Source organism: Equus przewalskii, chromosome 19 (genome assembly GCF_037783145.1).
Source record: "Equus przewalskii isolate Varuska chromosome 19, EquPr2, whole genome shotgun sequence".
Classification (NCBI taxonomy): Eukaryota; Metazoa; Chordata; class Mammalia; order Perissodactyla; family Equidae; genus Equus; species Equus przewalskii.
The window spans coordinates 3530846-3556900 of NC_091849.1; the positions used below are offsets into that span (position 1 = coordinate 3530846).

Consider the following 26055-nt stretch of genomic DNA (forward strand, 5'->3'; position numbering starts at 1 on the left):
AGATCCTTTACTTAACTCACTTTTACTTACCTTTTCTATTAACCTTATTTTTGAGCCTAACATATCTAGCTAGAAGAACCATCAAAAAATCAGATTTCACTCCTTTTAACAATTGCCAGGAGGTTGGGACACATACTTTTACATCCAATATCAATTGAAAAAATACTTCTTTGGCCCTTTCTTTCATTATTAACCTTTACCTAACTCTAGTGCCTTGTGAGTCATTCCTCTTTTTGTAAAATGATCTCCGGGAAGAGGCTCCTAAAACCCTTAGGAGTTTGCTTTTGCATAAGTTCCAAGGAGATGCTCTTGTGCAGAAGATGAAATAAAAATCCCATTTTTGTCAACTTTTAGAAAAGTTCGTTCCTTTCTAAAATTCCTTGTTTTTTCATCCTTCATTCTCCCTCAGTTTCTTTTCTTCCTCAAAGACCAAACATGCAGGTTTATGATACATTTTTGAAGGAGATGTTTACAGAAGTCACAGAAAATGGCAATCCAATCATTCAGAGATGGAGAACACCACACTTGGGTTTTAATCTTTTTTCATTTATGGCGGGCGTTGTCTGTCACCGTCTATAACGTAATTTTAATCGGTTGCCTCACAGCATCTAGACATGCCCTAACTGGACCCACCCCCGCGTAGAACTGTCCATTTCTAATATTTAACCGCTAAACAGCAGACGGGAGGCAATCACCCAGGTACGCGCTTCCGGCTAGAAGCCCTGGAGAAAAAGGCAAAACCCTCGCGGGCGGGGCGCGTTCTCTCTCTTTGCGTTTCCCTGACCGCCGCTGAGGCGGGAGTCTCCTCCCAGCGCAACTGTTCGCACCCCTTCTTTGGTTCAGGCCCTCTGACCAGTTTTCCACTGGAGCGTTTTGGGCTCTCCTGCCTGTGCCGACCCCCTCCCGTCCCTCCGCCCTCCCCGCACGCACGCTCAGCTCCCCCGACGTAGGAAGCGCTTTCCCAGGCGCAACCGCGGAGCCCGCGAACTCCTGCTTGGGGCCCCGGGCCGCCCCCTTCGCCGCCGCGCAGGCCACGCGCGCGCAGCGCACCCGCCTCCTCGGCCGCTCGCAAGGGTGGCTGGAGGCGCCGGCCGGAAGTGGACGCGCGGCGGCCAGGGCGAACGCCGCAGACTACATTTCCCGACAGGCCGCGCGAGACGCTGCCCGCGGCGGCTGGGGCAAACCACGCTGGACTACTCTTCCCGACGCGCCGCGCGAGGGTGGGCCGCCGCGGGAAGCTCCGGACGTGAGGCAGAGCGCGCCCTCCCCCGGTCCGCGCGCGTCCTGCTGCCTCCCCGAGCGAGCGGCGCGCGGCGTGGGGCCTAGCGGGGGCATCGCGAGCCCTCGGCGTGCGCAGGGGCTGCTGCGGCCTCGCGGGCGTGGGCGCGGGTGGCGGCCACCATGGAGGTGAGCGGGCCGGAAGACGACCCCTTCCTGTCGCAGCTGCACCAGGTGCAGTGCCCCGTGTGCCTGCAGATGATGCCCGCCGCGCACATCAACTCGCACCTGGACCGCTGCCTGCTGCTCAACCCCGCGGGGCACGCGGAGCCCGCGGCCGGGCCGCTTCGCGCCGGGGAGCGGGCCAAGGGGCTCTCGCCGCCCAGCGCCAAGAGGCGGCGGCTGTCGGAGAGCTCGGCGCTGAAGCAGCCGGCCACCCCGACGGCGGCCGAGAGCAGCGAGGGCGAGGGAGAGGAGGGCGACGACGGCGGCGAGACCGAGAGCCGGGAGAGTTATGACGCGCCGCCCACGCCCAGCGGCGCCCGCCTCATCCCCGACTTCCCGGTGGCCCGCTCCAGCAGTCCCGGGAGGAAGGGCTCGGGGAAGAGGCCGGCGGCCGCGGCCGCGGCGGCGGGCAGCGCGTCTCCGCGGAGCTGGGACGAGGCGGAGGCGCAGGAGGAGGAGGAGGCGGGGGGCGACGGCGATGGCGACGGGGACGCCGATGCGGACGGCGAGGACGACCCGGGCCACTGGGATGCCGACGCCGCCGCTGCTGCTGCCGCCGCCTTCGGGGCCAGCGGCGGGGGCCGCGCGCACGGCCGGGCGCTGGCGGCGGAGGAGGTCCGGCAGATGCTGGAGGGCAAGCCGTTGGCCGACAAGATGCGCCCCGACACGCTGCAGGACTACATCGGACAGAGCAGAGCCGTGGGGCAGGAGACCCTGCTGCGGTCCCTCCTGGAGACGAACGAAATCCCCTCGCTCATCCTGTGGGGGCCGCCGGGCTGCGGCAAGGTGAGTGCTGCCTTGGCCGAAGGGTTCCGAGTATAGATGTCTACGGGTCGGCCGTGGATCTGACGGTCAGAGAGCCGTGGCAGAGGCCGCCTCCGGAGAATCTCCCCGTCGCCCCTGGATGTTAAGGCCTAAGAGAGCAGCGTCCACAGGTCGAGTCTGTGATGGGTGTGAAAAAGGCACACCCTCCCAGATTCCTAAGACGTGTTTTCTGGTCGTTTTCAAAATGAAAATGCCTGAATCCATAGGTTTACAAGAATACGTGGACCTAGATTATGATCTGCCTTTGTGTTCCAGCTCCACCTTAATGACCTAATTCTCAAGGAAACAGCATGCTACAAATTGCAAAGGAACATTTGTATATTCCATTTGTAGGTATATGGATTCAGCTTTGAAAAAAATAATCAAAAACTTTTTATTTCTATTGTGCTTCCTTCCCCTCCTTCTAGCTGCTGGCTTCTTTTAAGAGAGTGGTTTTTATTTGTCCTTGAGACTATATTAACAAGACTAGTATGAAAACTTTTCCCTCTGCAAGTCATTTTCATCTATCCGTTTCCGTGAGTGTCTTCTCAACGTCTTGCACTTTACAGAAGAAACTTCGGTGCACCTTGGTGTCCAGTTCTGTGTACTTTGTTAGGAATTAGCACGAGTCCAGAGGAGGACAGTTAGGATATTGGAATCTTAAAACATGTCATTGGAAGAGCACTTGAGAAACGGTGGAGGAGTTAAGACTGAAAAAGGAGGCGGCTAAGAAGTGTTTAAATATAGCATTGTTTTTGTCCGCAGTAAGAGGGAGGGGAATGAGCACCAGTGGGTGAAAGGCAAAATTCAGCATGTGAGTGGAAAGGGGCTCTCATAGCTTTGAGGTTGACTTCTTAGTAAACAAGAACTTTTAGATTTTTCTGCACTTTTTCTTTCCAGCTTCATTTCCCAATAGTTAGTCACATCTCCCTTTACTCCAATTCCTGGCATACATCTTAGTCGTTTTGCTGCCTTGTTTGCACTCACACTTTTCCTTTGGCCAGGAATAAATCAGGTCTGTCTGGAATAATGTTGTACTGTGGTGGTGGATTTAGTTGTTACCCCATTTAGGGGATTGAGCAGTAGCATTCTTTTAATTGTCCATGAACTCTTTACGTAAGATGGTCAGAACGCCTGATCAGCCTGTTGTTGATGGTCCCAGATGGCAAGAAAAAAGTCCCTAGGGAGATGAGTAGGGCGACCTTATAGAAGATGCTGGTCAAGAGATTTAGTGGGCTGGCTCTCAGTTTAGTGGTTGGTGATCACTCCTAAGCCTAGGAGTACGTGGCCTGGGAGCCCATAGGCTGGGGTTTACTGAAGAAGCAGCCGCAGTATCTAATGTTACTAATATAACTACTAGAAAATAAAGTGCCACCTTTCCGTTCATTCAGGAGCACATTTGTCCCTCTCTTAAACAGTCTTCCTTTTTCTTTATTCCCATCTTTATTACTATACCACTGACAATAATAATGTTAATAACAGCATACGGGTATTTATCGAGCACCCGTTAAGTACTAGGTACTGAGCAGTGTTTTCCTGGGATCTCTCTGTTGTTTTTTGCTACATACTAACACCATCAAAGTGGTGGTGTTTCATCTGCTTCCAAAGCAGACATTCAGAAGTGGCGTGCGGTCATCTTAAATACTGGGCAGTTGTCATTGGCCTTTCCGTTCAAAGGCTCACTCTCCTTTCCTTTTCTCGGCTGTACTGATGAGCATCCAGTTGTAGAGCTGATTGCTTCTGTGGTCCTGCACTCCAGTTCTACACCTAGGCCTTCAGCAGTAATGCTTTCTTGGCTGGAAGCAGTCACAGCTGTCACCCAGGCTCTGCTAAATCAAGACAGCCGCTCTTAACTGGGATTCCAAAGATCTCAGAGTCCCCAAAAAAGGAATCAAATGGGGTTAGGTACAAAGGAGAAAAGGTCAGGATTAGCCTAAGGTTTAGCTACTTTCCTGTTTTATTTATAACATTTTTTAAAAAACTTTTAAAAATGTGCTGTGGTATTTCAGATTGTATCTGTGCTGCTAAGCATTCTTCAGAGTTCAGGTTGCTTGGTAAATAGTGCTTATGCTGCTTGTGTTAGTACCCATGGGTGCTTTTCTCTCTGATCAGCTTTCCGAAATCTCTCATCTTTTCTAGACCACTCTGGCTCACATCATAGCCAACAACAGCAAGAAACATAGCATAAGATTTGTGACATTGTCTGCAACAAATGCCAAGACAAATGATGTGCGAGATGTCATAAAACAGGCTCAAAATGAAAAGAGCTTTTTCAAAAGGAAAACCATCCTTTTTATTGATGAGATTCATCGATTCAATAAATCTCAGCAGGTATATTAACTTCCTTCTACCTTTTGGTCATTGTGAACATTAACTAGAATATAAAGTAGATGAGATCACTTTGAAAAGCATAAAGCACTGTACAAATGCTAGGGACTGTAGTTACCATTATTAACTTCTTGTCTACAAAGAAGCATAGGCTGTCAGCCCAAGCCCTTTGAGTTGATTTCCCCGCTTTTTTTTAGTGCTTTTTGGTGACAATAAAATGCTTTCTTTGTGTAATAAATGAAATTGTTGGGATATCCCTGAGCTATACATAGCAGAAAAGCAGCTTTGGATCAAGTTTCCGACTTTCAGAAATTTTTTTCTTTTTGAGGAAGATTAGCCCTGGGGCTAACATCTGTCAATCCTCCTCTTTTTGCTGAGGAGGACTGACCCTGAGCTAACATGTGTGCTGATCTTCCTCTACTTTATACATGGAATGCCTGCCACAGCATGGCTTGATAAGCAATGTGTAGGTCTGCACCCGGGATCCAAACTGGTGAACCCCGGGCCGCCAGAGCGGGACATGTGAACTTAACCGCTGCGCCACCGGGCCAGCCACCAGAAATTTTTTATCTAAATGTTAGGAGTCATAGTGATCAGGTTAACTGATTTTAAAATCATTAATGTTTTTTAATTTCTCCCCTATAGAGTGTTACTTGTTATTTTCAAAATTAAAGATTCGATTTTCTGTAACGTCAGGCTCTTGTCAAGACGAATTTTACAAGATTTAATCATTACTACTTATTTAAGTGGCTTTCTGAAATAAAAGTAAAAATACAATTTATTTTTATAAACAAAGCCACTTTTGTATTTTTCCTAAATAAACATTAACTTTTGTTTTAGGTATACTTTTTTCTTTGATATATTTCTTGCAGCTTTTAATCAGTGATAGAAACATTTTACAAAACCCTACTAAGGTTTTTTTCCTGATTTGAATCTCTTTGACTATATAGACCCTTTAGAGTTCTGACTGGGTGTTAGTGCTCCAGGTTTCATGTTGGACCATTTCCCCCCCCCATAGGACAGCAGCATCTGGTGGTTACGTACTCACTGGTACATATTTACTAAGTTTGTTAGGAAGAATAACAGTATGATTGACTATCACAGGGGAAGGAGATTTTGGAAATATTAATATTTTTGTGTTTTCTTAAACTTCTGTAAATAAATAGCTGTTGTATTTAAGCGGTGTGTCAGTTCAGCCTTGGGATAGAAGGTGCTTTTCTCAGTAAAGAAATCATTTATGTTGAAATGAAATTAGAATTCTACTTTAAGCTGTTAGTCTACCAACAAGAGAACAGGCTTAGACATTGGCATTCCAGAAGATGTGTTTTAGGCTTAAAAAGCACAAGCTGTGCTCTCCCAGTGTTGCATCCACATTCACTGAATATAAAGCTGCTATTCCTGAACTCAAAATTAGAAAGAGGAAGGAATGGATAAGCAACTTACATAGGATTCTGCAGGTTGTTCTTGACTGGAATCAGTTTCTTCTGTTTTCCTCCCATGATTAGGACACTTTCCTTCCTCACGTGGAATGTGGAACGATCACTCTGATTGGGGCAACCACAGAAAACCCTTCCTTCCAGGTCAATGCTGCTCTTCTGAGCCGCTGTCGGGTTATTGTTCTTGAGAAGCTTCCAGTAGAGGCAATGGTGACTATTTTAATGCGAGCGATCAACTCACTGGGAATCCACGTCCTAGACTCCAGCCGTCCCACTGACCCTCTGAGCCACAGCAGCAACAGCAGTTCCGAGTAAGTTGACTGTGGGCAGTAGCCTAGGGGCACACACCTCCCGGAGAATCCCCTGGCACAGGGCCAGAAAGGGCTGGACAGCAGAAGGAGAGGGTGGGAATAGAAAAGAAATGTTGGTCTAGTAATGAAAACAAAAGAGGAGGGAAGTGCTCAGTTATACGACACACATATCTCTGCAAACATTTCCTTTCTTTTAAGATGCATTTTATAGTTTATAGTGGGCGCATCTGTAATTTTTCAAGCTCTGAGATTGCCTTGCCTATTAGTTTAGTTCTTGGATGTTTGCTTTTGTGTTAGGGATTTGGTTCTTTTCCTAGCACCCTTTCTTAAAGGCTTGGAAGACTATGGGAAGCCTTATTGATTATTTTCTTTCATGGAATAGTCTTAACTGACAAATCTTTTGAAATTTATACTCGGATTCTAGTTTCTTTTTTCCTGAAGGTTACTCTTCTTTTAAAAATATTAAGTGAAAATTAATGTAATTGTTACCATAGAATTGTTTAAATCTTTTCAGAATGATTTTTCACACTCTAAAAGTCAAACTCATCAGTTCCATGAGAGTAAAGGAATTTTAACTGAAACTGACACATCAGAGGTTGTCCCTTTCCTTTAGGTAATCTATTTCTGTATCATGAGTGCTGCGTAAGTTCATTAATACACAGGGTATATATTGTGGATAGTCAATTTGATTTCTTGGGTCAGAGGTTCTCCTTTATTTATATTAGGATATATTCTTCAGATGTCGTTTATTCATGTGTCAGCTGAAATAATGCAGTGGAACGTAATCTGGTCTGATGAGAGGCTAAAGCCTGCCTCTTTATGCTGTGGACCCCACAGCTGCTATGCCTGTCCTGAGGCCCAGTTCTGAAGCCACTCTTCTCCGAGGATTAAAGAACAAGACAGAGTTTTAGGCTCAGGGTTTAGCTTTCAACAGTCTCTCCCTGTGTGTCTGGCCTCCCATTTGTTCCTGTCTCAGATGTAGGAGGACTTATGCCGTGCCTCCTGAAAGCCCTGAAACATGGCCAGGGACCCCCAGCAGAGCGAAGTCGCATCATTTTAGAGGAGAATTGTGATGAGATTGCCATCAGAATTGGGGCTAACAAGAAGTATGGAACCTGCCGGTACCAGTCAGGTGTGCTCGTACTTACGAGCTCTGTGTTTGCTGGGCTCTTGTCGGGGTCAAAGGGGCTACTGCCAGCTCCACACTTCTAGTGTAGCTTTCTTTTAAACAACAGTTTCACTACAAAATTCATATAACCAAGTGATAAAGAAAAATTGAAAGGCGGGGGGAACAATGCAACATTTTTCTGTGTACTGGTTATTGTAGTATATCTACAATTTTATATTCTGCATTTTATTTCTCTAGAGTAATTTTATTTCATTCGTGTCATCATGTTATAGCATGGCTCCTCAGATACCCTCAGGTTTTTCCTCTCCTTGATCACTGCCATGCCATAATTTAAGTGAATGAGAAGGATGGTAGAACCACAGTACTCATCTTAAAAAGGATTTCTGCATTTTAACATGATCTCCAGGTCGTTTGCATGCACATTAAAATTTGAGAGGATGAAATGAAAGAATTAAGATTTCTTTAGTTACAGAAACTGAGAGCCTGATACAAAGATGAGCCAGTGATTCTTAATTTGCTAAAATTGCGTTTTAGCGAGAGAAAACCTCCCATATCTAGTAGATTGTTTTACTTTTTCCACTATCATTCATTTAGAATTGATCCTAATTATGACTTCTTTTTATTCTCTTGTTTACTTTCTTATATCTCCCACCTTCCTGAAGGGGCTCGGAGATTGGGAACTTGTCCTCCTTGTTCATATCCCCAGCACCCAGCACACTGCCTAGCATATAATATGTGCTTAGTAAATGGTTCGTGAATGAATAAATTGTGGCTTTCGATATGAGAGAAATAGTTTAATTTTTGTGGGTTTTTTTGGTATGGTCCAACATAAGGGCTGATTATCTAGGTATCAAGAACCTTATTCTTTAGTACTATTGCCCAAGCAAACTATAGCAGCAAGCAGAGTAAAATTAAAGATTTTTAAGCTTAATTAATTGGTCTGCTTGTTAGCACTTCTGACAAGAAGTTAATTTGGGAGATATCATGGGCCATAAAACCAATTCTTACATTATAAGGATTTCCTAGTACCCGGCCACCCCAATTGCTATGGATAATTAAGAGTGGATCGCGTTCTTTCAATTTTAGGTAAAATTTTACTTTGAAATCCCTGCTGACTGGCATCAACTGTATATGCATTCTTGTAGACGTAAATTAGATTTGGTTACACTAATCTAGCTGGAAGGAAGGACTTAACCCAAAGTAATTACTTTCTCTCTCTGGGAAATGTGTGCATTTGTTTTTTTATGTCATGTTATGGTGCCATAGATAGCAACTAGAACATTTACAGAGAATTCCCAGATTGTTTAAAGCTGTGCTTTAGAGGAGCTGAGCAGGTGCTGGATCTGGCAACTAAGCAAGCTGATGCTTACACCGTTCTTGATTTTACTTGAGGAATTGTGAATTCTCATACAGTATACACGTGTACATGATAAATTCCCATTAATATGAGATAAGTGTTTTTTTTTAATTTCCCTCCTATGTTTATTTATTCAGTATAAATTGAAGGCCCTGCATGTGCCAGGCATTGTCTGAGTGTTGAGAAACACATTCCTTGTGCCTTTAGAGAGCTCCAAGTGTGATAAAGGGATAGATGAGTAATTGGCTTGCAGTGACATGCTATGATTGAGTTATGCCCGCGGAGCAGTGAGTATAGAGAAGAGGCATCTAGGATATGTGAAATCAAATATTTCACCTCCTGGATGAAAGGATGCTGAATTGGATTTTGAAGAATAAGCAAATTTAACTAGATGAAATGGAAAGCTCATTTTGACAAGGGGATATAGCATGTGAAAGGCAAGGTGGTAATAAATAGCATGATCCATCCATTGTGGCTTGATGGAAGAGTAGGCATGAGAAAGTGGTGGTCAGTGAGGCCAGGGAGGGAAGCAGGGCCAGATTATGAAAGACCTGTGTTCTAAGGTAAGAAAAGCGATGTGGAGAGCTATGAGAAACCATAGAAAGATCTTGAGCAAGAGAATGACATGCTCAGATGTACATTTAGGAAGGTGAGTGCAGCATTGGAGAGTGGATTGGAGGGAGTTGAGATGCCCCACCCCCCACCCCTGGGGCAGCAGGGAGACCAGTTAGGAGGCTATCGCAGTGATGCTGAGGACAAATGACAAATACAGGTGACTTGAACAAAGGCAGGAGCTGCTCTCAGAAATTGCACGGTCAGGTCTATAGGCCTGGGTGTGAGGAGGGAAGAAGAGGGGTATCAAGATGACTCGTATCTAGTGACTGGGCAAGTAGTTTACACTTTTGAACAAGAAAGGTATCATAGGAAGAGGAGCAGAGAAGATGTGAAGTTCAGTCTGGGACTTGTTCAGTTTGTGGGGCCTCCGGGTGATTCGTATGGAGAGGCCCCCTAGGCAGTTAGATGTAGAAGTCAGGAGCCTGTAGAGAGGTTTGAGACAGAGATTTGGGAACCACCCGCATTCAGAGATAGTAGAGCCCATGCATTTGAAAAATTCCCCTGGGAGACCTAAGCCAGGAGCTGAGGGCAGTGAGTTGAGGACTGGTCAGCATTTATTGGGTGGAAGAAGAGCCCGAGGAGACGAAGTCTGGAAAGGCAGGAGGAAAACCAGAGGATACCCACAGAGAAGAGCTTCTGCAAGGAGGGACTATTCAGCATTGTTGCACCAATTAGGATAGGTTTGGCTGCATGTAACAGGAAAAAATCAAATTAACTGTGGCATAAACAAGATAGAATTTGCCTTCTTGTGTAAAAGAGTCTGAAGGTAGACAGGTATAAAACATGCGGCTCCTAGTCAGCTTCACAGTATGGTCAGGCGCCTGGGCCCTTAACTTTCTGCTCTTCCACCTTCAGCACTGGCTTCCACCTCATGCCCCAAGGTGGCTACTGCAACTCTAGCCGTTATATCTGCATTTCAGGCAACAGGAAGGACAAATGGCCAAAGAACAGGATCTTCCTCCCTCTTTTTACTACCTCCCAGCTTTAATGAGACATCTGTAAAATAGTACAATGGGGATGTGTTCTAAGAAATGCATCATTAGTTGATTTTGTTGTTGTGCAAACATCGTAGAGTGTCCTTACACAAACCTGGATGATATAGTCTACTACACACCTAGGCTCTATGGTACTAACCTTGTGGGACCACCGTTGTACATGCGGTTTGTCGTCAACCGAAATGTCGTTGTATAGCACATGACTACTCTATAGTCAGTTGTGATTTGTTTGTGAAGAGAGAAATAGAGGTAAGCTGGTAATTTATGTGGAATTATCTGTACCATAGTTCCCTTGGTCTGTATGGTTAATGAACAGTTTTCATGTATTTTGCTCTCTAAGCATTTTGGTCACATGGTACGAACAGTGAAGCACATTATCTATGCACTGGGTTAATTTTGGAGGCCAGGGGGAAAATCCATGGTCCCTATCCTCTGATGAGCATGTACTGCTGACAGTGAGAAAGTAAACTAGTGTTTATCACCCTGCGGTACTTGCTGCTTTGAGGGATTGTAGACTCCAGATCACGGAACACATGCGTATTCAAAAATACCCCTAAAGAATCAGTTGTTCATGCACAGATGACAGTGCATAAGTTGGTGGATATGAAGAGAGTGAAATGAGATGCCCTAATTGCTCTGTTACTGTCTAACTAGACAGAGTTCTGAGAGTTGGTTGAAAGAGTTGAAGGGGCGTCTGTCCTTCTGAAGTGAAGGTGCTGTGGCTTGACTCAGACTGGGGCTTTTCTCTGATCGTCCTGAGAGGAGAGCCCAGACAAGATGGCCCCAAAACAGGATGGCTGCAGGATTGTTTCTTAGTTTTGGTTTTGTTTTTAATAGAAGTTTAAACAGTTTTGCTGCCTTTTAGTAATGATCTTTTCTCACATTGAAGAGGAAGAAAGGTCGTGGAACACCACAGTAGAAGATACTGATCAGTGTGAGTTGTGGGTTTAGAGTGGGTTTTAATAATTTTCCTTAAAACATTTTAATATAAAGAAAAAAGATACCTTAATGTGCATTATTAAAATGATGACATAAAAACACTGGCAACCAGAAACACAGATCTCCCAAACCTTGTATTGGTTTCCTGGGGCTGCAGTAACAAATTACCACAAACTGAGAGGCTAAAAGAACAGAAGTGTATTCTCTCTCAGTTCTGGAGGCTCCCGGTCTGAAATCAAGCTGTTGGCACGCCACTCCCTCCGAAGACTCTAGGAGAGAGTCCTTCCTTCCAGGACTGGTGGATCCTGGCATTCCTAGGCTTGTGGCAGCATCAGTCTAATCTCTGTCTCCATCTTCACACCGCCATCTCATCTGTGTCCCTCTAGCTTCTCTTTGACTGTTGCCTGTAAGGACGTTGGTTGTTGGATTTAGGGCCCACACTTGAGATCCTGAACATAGTTACATTCACAGGTCACATACAGAGGGTTAGGGATGAGGACTTTAACTCATCTTTTAGGGCCACTGTTCATCCCACTGCAGCCTACCAGGTACATAGTGTAGCGTAGTTAGGAAAGATGTGTGCCTTCGTGGGATTAGACAGGCAGCATCTGTGAAGTTTGTGTTCTCTCTTGCAGAAAGTAAGGTTTGGTTCTGTTTTACTTTCACTCTGGTTATCATGGAAGCAGCAGAGTTTAGGGATCTGCCTTGAAGATTTGCAGTTCTAGAGAGAATGATACTGAACAGTCTGATTAAATCAATGCTCGTCACTGCTGTTAAACATAGCTAACATTTTTTAGTGCTGATGATGTGCCAGGCACTGCTCTAAGCACTTTACCTAGCTTACCTTGTTTAATCCTCTTCCAGGTAGGTGTTATTATCTCCTTTATTAGATGAGAAAACCGAGGCACCAAAAGGTTAAGTAAACGTACCCAAGATCACCCAACTTCAATGGAATGGAGTCAGTTTTTGAAGGTGTGTTTCTAACTACTCAGCTGTTAGAAGGGGCCTAGGTACCAAGTTAAAAGAGTACTTCTGGCCAGGCTTGGTGGCCTAGTGGTTAAGTTTGGTGTGCTCTGCTTCGGCAGCCCAGGTTCACTTCCCAGGCACAGATCTATACTGCTCTGTTAGCACCCATGCTGTGCTCACAGCCCACATAGTGAAAAATAGAGGAGGATTGGCACAGATGTTAGTTCAGGGCAAATCTTCCTCAGCAAAAAACCCCACAAAAAAAAACAAAAAAAAACCCAAAAAAGTAACTTTCACTTAGTACCAAGTTAAAATGCTACTGGTGGGTATTAAAATTCTAACTTTTCTCTATGTTTCTTCATGTAAGGGCAACACTGTATTAATTTGTAAAGGATTAGGGACAAAAGATTCCCATCTATAGTTCGGAGTACTGCCTTTTAACCAGATGTGGTACATCACATTTACCAGGAATACATTTTGAAAATACACGTGCCCATGGTCTGTCCCTGGAGATTTCAGAATCAGTAAGTCTGTGGTAAGGTGTACACAGAGAATTTTAGGAAAGTTCTCTGTAATCTGATGCACATCCCTGGTTGAGAATCATGGGTTAGCAATTTTTGCCTTAGTTGTGGACTGTTCCTTTTCCTTAGTGAAAGAGATTTGTGGGGTATTGTTTTGTAATTTAGGGAGAGAGAGTTTAATTGAACCATATATGTTGTTTGTTATGCCGTGAAATAAGAGGTACTTTTTCACGGTCTTCACTCCTTGTCTAGCTTAAACATCTGAACATCTAAATAGAATCCTCAAAATGCCGATATTACTGTGCAGAAAGATTCAGGGCGTTGAAAGAGAAAAGGACGGGAGGGGGCTGTCTTTACAGTGTGCTTCCCGTCTCCCTAAGACCAGCATTTCACTTCAGCTGGGGAAACAGGAAGCTTTCCAAAGAGTTTCTAAGTCTTTTATCTTTAGGTTTTATTAATTAGGATTATGGTCTTTTCTGATGCACGTAACTATTTTTTTCCTTATTATCGAACAGATTTTTTAATCACATTATAACAATAGAACTTATTATCTATTGCTTATTTCTCTATAGGATGCTATGAAATTTCAAGCACTCTAACCCCAAAGTAGATTTTGCTTCATTTAATTCTATTCTGACTTTGGACAGTTACTTCCAAATGGAAAACATTTTATAAGTTTATGCTTACATTTAAAAATAATGTTAAATTCTCTGGACCAGGCACACTCTTTCAAGATAGTTTGTGCAATAGTTAGTATTTGCTGGGGAACTTTGCGAATATCAATAAAACTCTCCCTTATTTCATCATTTGTGGCATAAGGACTCTCCTCTGCTCTCTCTCCTAAGATCTCAAGGTATTTTAACACATTTTATTACTCCTCAGAACCTAGGTAGTGTAAACTGGGGTTCAGGATTTATTGGGGCGTGGGTAGAACCTCTTGAACGTTCTGTTCAGTATACTTCATGGTGAATTCCATTTGGTAATTTACTTGTGTGACCATTGTGAGTGCCGTCAGCAGTCGCCTTTTATTAGTTGAACAGAGTTGCTGACGGATTCATTTGTGTTTAAAAATACTCACGCATTTTGGACAGGGCTGAAACTTGGAATGTGGACCCTATTGAAGGGGAGGAAGGATGGAGCAGTGGGAGCTTGGGTGAAAAAGCACCCAGGTCTGGGTTTATCGCGGCCGCACTCCCGTTCCCCATGGCTCCAAACCTGATTGAAGAGTGAGAGTAGAACTTGGACTTTGGTTAAGAGTTTAAAAATTGAAGGAAGAATCCTATTTTCCAACCACATAAAATACATACCCTTTTTTAAAGGCTTATTCACAGTGTACTGTTTATACGTCTGTGGGCAGTCTGCTAGTTGGCTTCTCATAATTAATAAGGTCCACTCTCTGACTCTCTGTGAGGGCTAGTGGAAATCGGCAGTATAGTAAGTACACATTTATATAAGGCCTCCCATCTTTCCTCTATCCCAGAAGCACTTAATGCCTCAAGTATATACCACGGACAAATTCGCAGAAAACGGATATACACCAAAATACTAATGTTAAGGTAATACTGCAATAGGTGATTTTTACCCCTTTGTGTCTATTTTTAAAATTTTATATAATATGCAATTTGTAAAAAAGTAATATTCAGAGTTTTAAGTAGCTTGTTTTTCAAAATATTATTTAATTGTTAGGGATGCAAACTATACATGGTATGATACCAGTTTTGTTTTAAAAATTAAATATGTGGTTGATGATTGCGTGGGTGGATGGGTCATAAAGGAAATTGAACAAGTAACTTTTTATCTCTAGGTGATGGAGATAAGGGTTTTTTATACTTATGTTATAATTTTAAAAAAATAAATGTTTCACTCTGAGGTTGTGAAAAATTGAAATTAGCCTATTCATATTGCTATTCTCTACCAGGCACTGGGGATACAAAGAAAGAATAAAATGTAATTCCTCTCCTCAGTGCGTGACATGTAGTGGGGATGGAGAGAGAGCCACCGTGACCAACAGATGGCCAGCCTCTAGTGACGCCTCAGTCAGCCAGGACTGATTAGGGCTCCTGCTTTACTCCTTTTTCTTCCTGCGAATGATCCTGCAGGCTCTTGGTTGCTAGGAAGCTTTCCAAAGAGATGGCATTGCTTTTATTAGTTCTGAGGCTGAAATGAGATGATCAGGCAGTGTGGTTCTCCTTGCCCCCCCCCCAGCCCCCACGGACACGTAGATGATGTGCACTAACCGAGCCCCAGGAGCGCCCTTCCCTTTCAGGCACATGGGGTTCTGCTGCACCCCCTCTGATTTTGGTCCCTTCTAACACATTTTCTTTAGTATGTGTTGTCTGTCATTTTCTTCCAAATCACCTAAAGTCTCCTGAACAGTATCTGCTTGGGAAATGGTCTGTCGCCTTTACAAAGTGCCAGTGATGTGTGTTGTAGTGTCTGGGCAGGAAGGGAGGAGAATGGGCCTCTGGACTGTAACCATGGCCCTGGGACCCAGGTGGAGATCAGGAGTCTGATGAGAGAGTCATTCATTTTAAAGCTAAGACGAAACGTGCTTGTGTGTGGTGAGACATGAATAACTGGAAGTCTTGGCTTTGGTAAATAAGGGAATGAGATGAAGCAATCTTTAAGATGTTAGAAACAAATCTTGTAGTGAAAAAAATGCAAATTGGTGTTATTCAAGCGATTCACCAAAGCGAAGTAGAGGGCCTGGGTGTACAGAAGGGGATTCAGCATGGACCTGCACAGACAAGCTGGGCTCCCTCTCATGGCCGCCCTGCCTTGGCCCAGCCCAGTGGGTGCCTGTGCATTATTTTCCAAGTAACTGATTTGGGCAGTCCTAATCGACTTAGAATTACTATAGACATTTTCAGCTGAAGGTTGACAACGACATGGGTGAGGTGTAACTTCGAAGAATTACTTTTTGCTGTGCAAATGTGCAGCAAGCGGCTAGCCAAGAATTAATAAGACCCCTCTAAGTGACCAGATGTGTTAGGTATCTTGTCTAACTGGACTAGAAATAGAAAATTTTGCTGAATTAGACTTGACAACGAATCCTAGTTAGACCTTGTTTATGAAGGTCCACATTTAGAAATATAATGATAAATTCTACTCCTTACATTCAGAGAGAGGTTAGGTGACTTACCCGAGATCTCAGAGCTAAATTCTGGTAGCTAGCCCTTCTGAGAGCCCAGACTAGTGACCTCTCTGCCACTCCTTGCAGACTTCATGTGATTAATACCCTCTTGGAAGTGTGCCCCAGGCCAAAATTCTAGAGGCCTGCGTCTAGGTCCCAGTGTGTCCCGAGTAACTGGGGCCCTGGGTTGTTGTTTGTAAACTGAGGGAACTGAACTGCATGATCTGGAGCCTTTCAGGGCTAGCATTGTGGTGCGAGTCTGCTCCTGTCCTGTGTGGACAGTGGTCTGACCACATTTGAAGCACGTCGGGCTCTGGACCGCATTTGAAGCACGTGCTCTCTACACTGCGATAGGGCGCTAGTATTTCTGTAATTTTCGTTATTCTGTAGGAGAGTACCAGAGAGATGCATGTCAACAGTGACTTTCAAACTTTCCTTGTCTCCTTCATATATGCTTATGTGTGGGTGTCTATACAGCGAAATACCCTCATGACTCAAGGTTAGGTTAGTTCTCAGTCTTGAAAATGCTTAACTGCATTAATAACGTGAGTTAAGGATAAAGGGCAGAAGCCTTTTTAGTGACCTTGCTAAGATACCTGAGTTCACTGAGAAGTGCTACAGAATGAAAAATGTGTAACAGTAACTAACACTGGTTGTGTTGCAGGCCCTCTGTGTTCATAGAGGATAAAGCTGTAGACACTCTGGCTTATCTCAGCGACGGGGACGCCCGAGCTGGATTGAATGGACTGCAACTGGCGGTGCTGGCCAGATTAAGCTCTAGGAAAATGTTTTGTAAGAAGAGTGGGCAAACCTATTCTCCTAGTAGAGTTCTGATCACTGAAAATGATGTGAAGGAAGGCCTCCAGCGATCTCACATTTTATATGACCGAGCAGGTGAGTAACTGAAATGTCAAAAGAGTGCGCACATTCTTATTTCCAGACCTCTGACCTTCAGCTGTGTCCAAAGCATAGCCATGATTCTCAGCTGGCTCTCCATGTTGGTAATAGAGTTAACCTCCCCCTCAGAGCCTGGCTTCAAAGGCTCTGCCTCACCTTTCTGCAGAGAGGCACAGAGCAGAAGCTGTCCTGATAGAACGGAGATGAGTTTTTGGGTTTGAAATTGCAGGCTTCAAACTTACCTTATAAGGGAGATATTTTTCCATTCTGATAGCACCTTTTAGGAAGACAAGCATTTTTGAAAGCTCATACATTCAATTGATGGTAATTCTTGTGATCTTTTATAATGATAGTAAATAACGAGGACTGTTGCAGTGACTTATTTTTATTAGTTTAATGAGAATTAAAACTCTTAATTTCTAGAGTCTCAACTAAAAATTAAGTTTACATGGATCTTGATGCTTTTATTTTGCGTAGCTTTTTTAAAAATTAATTTTGTTATGTGTCTGTATCTGTTTTTATAGAGCCACTTTTACAAATATCACATTTGATACTAGCTCTTATTAAATTCGTGACCTGGCAATATTAAATGTCATAAGCACAGCACATTTGTATCTTTTTATAAAAGAAGTGGGTGATGAAGATAGTGTACGGTAGATTAGGCTGGACTTCTGGGGCTTGAGTGTTTGTTTGATTCTGGACAGAGTCATATTGCAGTAACTGGAGTAGAATTTCCACGCCTTTAAAAGCTGTGCCAGAAAAGGAAGCTGACAATTGAAGATTCTAGATATCACGTAGGCTGTACTATGTCTGTAATATTTCCAAAAGCTTTTTGATGATGGAAAGGACTTCTTACTGGTTAGAGAAGGGGACAGGGGAGCTTAAGAATGCCTTTGGTTCCAGGCACTGCCTCCTGATGAGTGAATAGGACCCCTGTGTGACCTTGGGGAAGCTCTTCGGCCTTAGTGCTCCTCAGCTGATGGGGGAGGGGCTAATTAGCACTCAGGACGCGTTAGAGACATTTCAACCAACAGTGCTGTCTGCTTTCTGATGTGACTGCCTCTCAGCAGGGCCTCTGCTGGCACAGCCCAAGGATCTCAGATGGCCAGCTCTCTGCACTCCTGAATGTCATAGAAATGCTTGGGAAATCTGAAAAGTAAGACATTCTGGCTGTGGAGCTTTGCTTTACTTTTGGCCAAATACAAGAAATGGAGATATGAACAAAATTAAAACTTTTAAGAGGGAGACTGTATTCCCACATGCTGGACTCCGTGTTGTTTCTGGGGCTTCCAGCACAGGGGTCTTTCTCCCTTCTTAGGTGTCCTAAAAGGGACTCTCCATTTTGACTGGGCCGACTGGAACTGCTCTTTCATGTGTCTCACACTGGCATTTAGTAGCCAGAAAGCTACCATTTAACATAACAGTAGCTAACATTGAATATTTTTTTAGTATTTTATATACATTGGGTTTTTTTAAAATTCTCAAAAGAACCTTAGGAGGTAGCTATTACTATTATCCTCATTTTACAGATGACGGAGCTTGCCTAAGTTCACAAAGCAAGTGGTAAAACTCATCCTCCGCTCCAGGTCTCATCGGTTCCCAGGACTCTGTCCTTTCCCATGGTTGGTGCTGCCTTCTTGCCAGCCCCACCAGGTAGTCACCAGTCTCACTACTGGAGCACGTTCCCTCACACTCACATGCACTCACACTCTCACCTCCTCTCTCACACCCACACGCCCCCTCGCACTTGCTCACACTCACACATCGGATGTCAGACATGTCCAGTCCTCTGGTTCCTACTTCTTGGGGCTCACGTCCCATCTCAGGGAGCCGTGCATGTTGGGAATCACCTTCTCTGTAGCTCTGCTGCCCCAGTGGAGGCCGCCTGGGGCCAGGCTTGAGAACCCACACATTCTCCAAGCCCTACACTTAGTGTAACCACACCTCAGCCTACCCCACTGTAGCCTGTCTGCTGCACAGTGGGTCTGTAGACACTCAAATACAATTCAGATCCTAGAGAATCGTTCTCTTTCAGGCTTTGTTCCATAAATAGGGATGATAGAAGCATTGCCCTGGAAACCTGCTAGCTTATGCTCTTAGGCCTTTTTATAACTCTGGTGAGACACAGACCCCCACCCCCAGAATTTTAATTCTTTCTTTTAACGTCATCTAGTATATAGCCACTTCTGGGATCCAGTAACTAGCTCAGATATTTCTGCATTAAAGTAAAGAAATTTCCAAATGAAAATAAGTTCTCTGCCATACTCTGAGGTCAGGGTTCTGCGTAAATAATGTGAAATTTTAGGTTATAAATAGGTATATGATGAAAGCAAAAATGGAAGCTAGCACAGAAGAACATCTGACACTTCCCATGTTTCTATAGCGCTTACTCCTTCCAGGCATATGTTATACAATCCTATGAGCTAGGTAGTTGTGTAATCCCCCTGTATAGCTGAGAAACCCGAGGCATAAAGGGGATGGGGAACTTGCCCGTGCTCATGTGACTGGTAGGTTTGGCATTCAAACCCAGCGCCCATGCTCATAACCTTACTGCCTTTCAGCGTTGACCCCCAGTCAAGCGATGAGAAAATGAATAAACTTTGTGTCAGTACATTTGATAGCAAGTGAAGTGGAGGTGGCATGAGATGGCCGAGGCTGCACTTCCCGGTCCTCTCCCCATGTCCAGGCTCAGCTCTGGAGAGGAGCAGAGCCCAGGGGCAGCGTGGCAGGCCTGGGAATGGGGGTTGGCCAGAACCATGTGGGTTCTCCCCAGGATGCTTTCCCAGCCAGTCTCTATAGCATTGTAACTTGGCTGAAGAAGCCCTGGGATAGGTGACCACTCGGTTTGTCCGCAGAAATCCAGTAACTGGGCTGAAGCCCTTGGTCTGCCCTGGTGTCTGTCTGCAGTGGGGGTGGTCACTCCCCTGCCGTCAGCCTCTCGGGCCTTTCCTCTTAGGCAGCCCGGCGTCTTGTCCCGCGTTCTCTTCATCTGAAGGCCAAGTGTTGTCTTAGTAGCATGGTCAGCTGTCGGGACTTGTTACTGGGGCCCAAATGCTGTGCAAAGCAGGTCATGGTCTCATTGTGGACATTGGTGCTTCTGTGGAAGGACTAACACTAATACAAATAATGCCCCTGCTTTCTTACAAGGAGGATGCCCTTTCCTCAAACTTAAGGAAGAGATGATGGGCAGAAAATAGTGAAATGTGTGCAAATGCAAATGTTTAGCTATACGTTTCCCTCCTTAAATAGGTTTTTCTAAAGCACATTTCATTGATTTGTTTACATGTGAATCTCAAGTGAAAAGGGCGTAGACCCAGTGGTGAGGGAGAAAGGCTTCAGTGCATTCAGGGCCTGAGCTGTTGGTTGGCGTCTCAGTCCTTCTGGGATCCTGCCAGACAGGTGTCCCTACATGGGGTTTAAATGACCGCAAGCTTCAGATGCCGGAAAGGCAGCTGGAAATGACACTGAGGAACAAATGGGCTGTAACAGCTGTCCCTGCCACTTGATTCTCTATCCTAACGGCAGGGTCTGCTTTCCTCAAAGTTGGGGCACACAGTGGAACCAGAACTTCAGAATCTCTCTCCCTCCTCTCTTGGCTGTGGCAGATCCATTGAGATCCAGGAGGACCACCTTTCAAAGTGAATGTCTCCTCCCCTCGCCTGGTCTGTGCTCACTTGGCGTGGGCAACCCCAGGTTTTCCAGCAGCTACCTACTCTGAATGGGCCCAGCTTCCCAGACGCCCTCAGGCCCCACAGGGAACTGCGTGGGTCTGCTCCAGCATCCCATGCAGTGGAACCGCACCCTCCACTGAGCCTCTTGAGGACAGCTGTCCAACCTCGCTCTCCCCAGGCTTTCCTAGGTCCCTTTAAATTAGTCCAGGCTTCCTTACAGTCAGCCAAGTGAGGTGGACGTATGGCTTGGATAACCCTCCCGTGAGCTCTCTGGATTCCCTCTTCCTGCCTGTCATTGAGTGCGTGCTTTTTGTGGTGTCAGGGGAAGAGCACTATAACTGCATCTCTGCGCTTCACAAGTCGATGCGGGGCTCGGACCAGAGCGCCTCCCTCTACTGGCTCGCGCGCATGCTTGAAGGAGGAGAGGACCCGCTGTACGTGGCCAGGAGGCTTGTGAGGTTTGCCAGCGAGGACATAGGTAAGTGTGATGAGAGGGCCCAGAACTGGTGTCCACGCAGGGTGGCGTGGCGTTGGGGAGGGAATGCTGCTGCTTTTTGGCCTAAGAATTTCTTGGTACCATGTGGGAAAGGTAAGGAGAAGATAAGGAGACTTCAGAATGCACTTAGTGGTTTATTTCCTGGGATCGTGTGTGTGTTTTTCACTGTGTGTTCCTAAACTCACCGTTTTCTGTTTCCTCTTCAGTGGTGATTTTCTTAGCATGAGTATTGGAATAAAAGAAATATTTTAAATTTGCTTTACAGTCAGGGGTTCAGATTTTCATTGATGGCTCCTGAGATGGAACCACAAGATTCTGGCACTTAAGAAAAAGATCAGAAAAGCTTTACTTTTCTTTGCTGTTAGTAAATGTGTTGTGTATAATGTCTCCAACCTTGTGACTGTCTTCATGGCCTTTCCTCCTTATGTTTGTTGTAGTCCCTTACTTTTCCTAGGAGATGTAGAGTTTTTATCCACAAGGAAATACTTCTTGACACCACACAGTCACCACTCAGTACATATTTCTTGAATAAGCTAATGAGGTCAGAGTCAGGTCAGTCTGTTTTGCTAGCTGGGAGTTTTTGGTCGGCAGAGTCTACAGGCAGTGACGGTCTGTGGTCACGGCAGCAGGTGGACAGGTCAGGATGGGGGTGTGCATCAAGACTTAAACTTTCCTTTGTCTTTCTGTGTGTGTGACAGGTCTGGCAGACCCATCTGCATTAACACAAGCAGTTGCTGCCTACCAAGGCTGTCATTTTATAGGCATGCCCGAATGTGAGGTAACGTAATCAGCTCAGTTCTCTGCAAACCAGTTCCTTTCTCCTGTGCTCTGTCCCTTTGTGGATTTCAGTCTATGGTCTGCCCTCGCCAGTAGTGTATGGGCCCACTGAAGAAGCTACTTGGCTTTTTAACTCCCATTTTAGAAGCTTAGATGCTAGAGAGAGGGCACCTGGATCTCAACAAGGTCCTGTTTCAGACTGTTTCCAGGCGTCCTGGGTTCAGGGGAAGTACTCAGGGTTTCCTGGGGGCAGAAGTGTTGAAGGAGCTGAGCAGGAAGTCTCTGAAAGCTCACCCACCACAGGGCAGCTTCATAGTTATCTGTTTTATGTGTTGGGGTTTTAAGAAAAATTGCACTTAATAAAAAGTCTTTAGTTTAGAAAAGAAAGAAAACAGCTGGTCTGGTCAACCTTTTGCCTCCTGTAGGAATTTCTTCTTTCTCTCAGAGGTGGTTATCCAGACTGTAGGCAAAGTAGGGATAATAAAAGCATGGTGGGAATCTTTGCAGAACTAACTAGAGACATCAGAAAGTTTTCTCCAAAACAGACCTTCTGGCACCTTCATAATAAAATGTTTCCTTTTTGCCCCAGGTGCTCCTGGCCCAGTGTGTCGTCTATTTTGCCAGAGCCCCAAAGTCTATTGAGGTGTACAGCGCCTACAACAACGTCAAAGCGTGCCTGCGAAACCACCAGGGCCCGCTGCCCCCCGTCCCGCTGCACCTGAGGAATGCGCCCACCAGGCTGATGAAGGATCTAGGCTACGGCAAGGGCTACAAGTACAACCCCGCGTACAGCGAGCCCGTGGCCCAGGAGTACCTGCCGGAGGAGTTGAGAGGAGTCGACTTCTTCAAGCAGAGGCGCTGCTGACTCGGAGGCTGTGACAGCACAAGCCGTTTCGTTGTTTTTAGGGAGGGCCAGAAAGAGAGAGGAACTGAATTGTGAAGTTGTTTACTTGGTGGAAGTCAAAACAGACCAACATTTTGTGCCAGAAATGTAAGAGTTCCTTAGGGGGAGGCACAGTCACTTCAACTAAATGTGTGACATTGAAATTGTGTTCACTTGCACTCTGTGCAATGGTTATGCTTATGAAAATATCCGGCAGCTTTGTGCAATGATTTAATGTTACAAGGAATTATCTATTTTGTCATAGTATTTAAGTCATAATGTCATTTCAGAATTTAGTTCTGTAGGATTTTTTTTCTTTAAAAAATGTATATTCTGGGTAGTTTCAATTGGTAAAAAAATGTAATTGTGATTTAATACTGCATAGTGTTTTGGGTATTTTTTTTATATGCAAAGGTCTTATGAGCCAATAAAACTATTTCAAAGTACTCTTCAGTTCTTTCATGTTTTTCCCACCTGGGATCCTAGGTACCAACATCTGTCACCACCACATTTTGGTAGGTAATACTGTGGAAGAAAAATTGTCATAGGTGAGATTGGAAAGCTCAGTGAGAAGTCAGTGTATCTCTTGAAAGTTAATTTTTTAAAGGAATATATATAGTTTTAAATGGTTTATAAAGGGATGCAGTAGTCTCCAGTTCCATTCTTTCTAAATGATGCCTTCTTGTTTTTGTGTTTCCTAAAGTTAAATGCCACATGCACACTCAGCTTGGTTTTCTTTGTATCTATTGATGTCTTTTCAAACTCCTTAATAGCCGTTTTGCACACATGTCCACAAGGATGGTCCCCTGGGGTAATCTGTTGGTTCTGATCCCTCCTGGGCGCAGCCACTTGTGTCTGCCTGAAATGCTGCGCAGCTCTCGTCCTGGGACTTCCTCTGCCTCCCTCCTGAGTGAGAATTCTGTCTTCTGCGTAGTATTGTCCTGTCGTCTTGCTTTATTCCATTATTTTTGTGCAACATATCCCCTGCTAGTTTTATGAGGCTGGAGAGACAGGCGCTCACCAGGTCTGATGTCGTGACCCTCCCCTCTTCGGTCTGGATTGGTTGCCCATTAGTGCTCTTGTCATCCCGAGAATCTCCCTTCGTTGTCATCCTGGAGATTTCCTTTGTTTTGTGCCTGCATCACATCTGATTGCAGGAGCCTATGCTTTGCTCTTTCTGCTTCAGTTATACACATCCTTCAGTAGCTTCATGGAGCAGGGGTGCATGGGAGGAAAAATATATTTAGACCCTGTGAATCTGAAAATGCTTTTTTCTACCCTCAAACTTGTTTAATAGTTTGGGAATAAATTCTAGGTCAGAAATTATTTGTCAGTTGTCCTCCTCTTGCCCATGTTGCTGTCAAGAAGTTTGAAGACATTCTGATTTGTGACCTCTGCAAGCTTATAGAATCTTCTCTCTTTTTTTCCTGGTGTTCAGGAAGTTTGCAGTGATTTTAATGGGCGCTCAGTGGACCCTGTCAATCTGGAAACTCATGTCTTTCAGTTCTGGGAAAGTTCCTTTTTTTATTCATTCAGTAAATATTGAGTGCCTGCCTTGTGCTAAGCACTCTTGTTGGGGGCACATCAATGAACAAAAGAGCGAAAATCCTGTGCTCGTGGAATAGTATGAAAAATAGTATTTTAATATGTCAGTTAATAATAAGTGCTAAGGAGAAAATACTGAATCAGGAAACAAAGGGTGGAGTTGGGATCTGGATTTTACAGTAGTCAAGTAGAGCTCATCACAAAGGTGGTATTTGAGTCGAGAATTGGAGGCAGGATACCATTCAGATACCTGGGGGAAGATTCTTCAGGCAGAGAAGAGCAAGTACAAAGGCCCTGGGGGAGGAAGGTGCCGGAGACTCAAGGTGCAGTAAGGAGGCCAGTCTAATGAGTGAGGGAAGGAAGTAGTAGTTGAGGTCAGGAGATGATGGGGCTCTTGTTATGTGGAACCTTTTTGGTCATGGGAGAGACTGGTTTTTACTCAAGGTTTCTTGCAAAGGAATGTCACAATGGGACAAACTTTGTAAGGATCACCTTTGCTGCAGTGTTGAAACAAGATGGTGGGGAGTGCAGAGGCGGGAGAGGGGGAGTCAGAATTTGCAGTGTTCGGGAGAGGTGAGAGTAGAAGAGTGGTGGTAGTGGAGATGCTAAGATGTGGTTTGATTATGAATATATTTGAAAGGAGAGCCAATAGAAGTTGGTGACAGATTGTATGTAGCGCATACCTGTGAAAGAAGATTAGTGATGGCTGTCGGATATTGAGAATATAGTATGTACATACCTACTGCTTCGTAGCACGCTGCGTGGATTCGTTGTTTGAATCCTCATAATAACCCAATAAGCTAAGTACCATTATTTCCGTTTTCAGGATAAGGAGACTGGGACACAGAAAGGTCTAGTAATTTGCTCAGGACCACCCAGCTAATAAGTGGTGGAGCCAAGGTTTGAACATTAGGTAGTCTGAGGCACAGCCCATGTTCTCATCTATGGGTTTTTCTCACCTCCATTTTCTCTCGTCCCTCTTTCTGGAACTCCTAGTACAAATGTTGGCCCTCTTGAACTGGTCCTTGGATATGCTTCTTTCCTCCTTATTTCCCCTCCTTTTGTCTTTTGCTCTACTCTCTGGGAGATTTCCTCAACTTTACTTTTCATCCCTCAATTTTGCCATCATTGTTTAAATTTATTTTAAATTTCCAAGAGCTCACTTTTCTCTTAGTGTCCCTTTTTTTGTAGTTGCCTGTGTTTATCTACTTACTTGTTTGGTGACTGCTTATCTTCCTGAGGATGTTAAATTTGTTTTTCCTTTTCTCCCTGCGTACTCTCTCCTCCCGTATTTTTCCTGCTCGTTTTGGACTCTGTCTTTCATATCAGTCGATTCCTATAACCCTGGGTTATATGCTCACGTTTAGACATAAAGAAGTGAAAAGCAGCTTGGATGCTCTGAACGTGTGCTGGGGACGGAGGGGGTGACTTTGATCCTTGCTGAGCCAATTGGAAACCCTGGAAGTCAGTGATTTTAGGGCTTTCCTCTTGGGCTGGTGAGAGCCCCAGAGAAACTCTTCTCTTCTCCCACCAAGTAGGTAACTGGCTCCCTACACTCTGAGGTCCATGTAGGGAAAGACGGCAGTCATCATACAGCAACAAGTGTGTGTATGGCCCTTGATCTCTGATTCTGAAATGGGGCCCAGGCCCCCAGCTCTATCTGGGGTCCAGTTCAGAGATCTTCCAATGGCCTGGAGTAGGAGAGGGTGTCTGCCACTGTCCTAGCCTTTGAGACAACTGCCACATTGATGAGGCAGGTTCTTGACTTCCCCCCACTTGCATCTGCCAAGTCAGTGACCCATTATTTTC

At 44.9% G+C, this 26055-nt stretch overlaps 1 protein-coding gene across 2 annotated transcripts; it reads left to right on the top strand.

Moving 5' to 3' along the window:
- The first annotated feature begins 1218 nt into the window (after positions 1-1218).
- WRNIP1 (WRN helicase interacting protein 1) lies at positions 1219-23147 on the top strand. Of its 2 annotated transcripts, XM_070583967.1 has the most exons (7): positions 1219-2229; positions 4387-4578; positions 6081-6322; positions 16642-16871; positions 20868-21023; positions 21740-21819; positions 22408-23147. In XM_070583967.1, the coding sequence occupies exons 1-7, from the start codon at positions 1402-1404 to the stop codon at positions 22681-22683; spliced, it is 2004 nt and encodes a 667-aa protein (XP_070440068.1). In that variant the 5' UTR covers positions 1219-1401; the 3' UTR covers positions 22684-23147. The 2 variants fall into 2 exon arrangements, with proteins under 2 accessions (XP_070440068.1, XP_070440069.1); XM_070583968.1 differs by lacking the exon at positions 21740-21819.
- The last annotated feature ends 2908 nt before the right edge of the window (positions 23148-26055 follow it).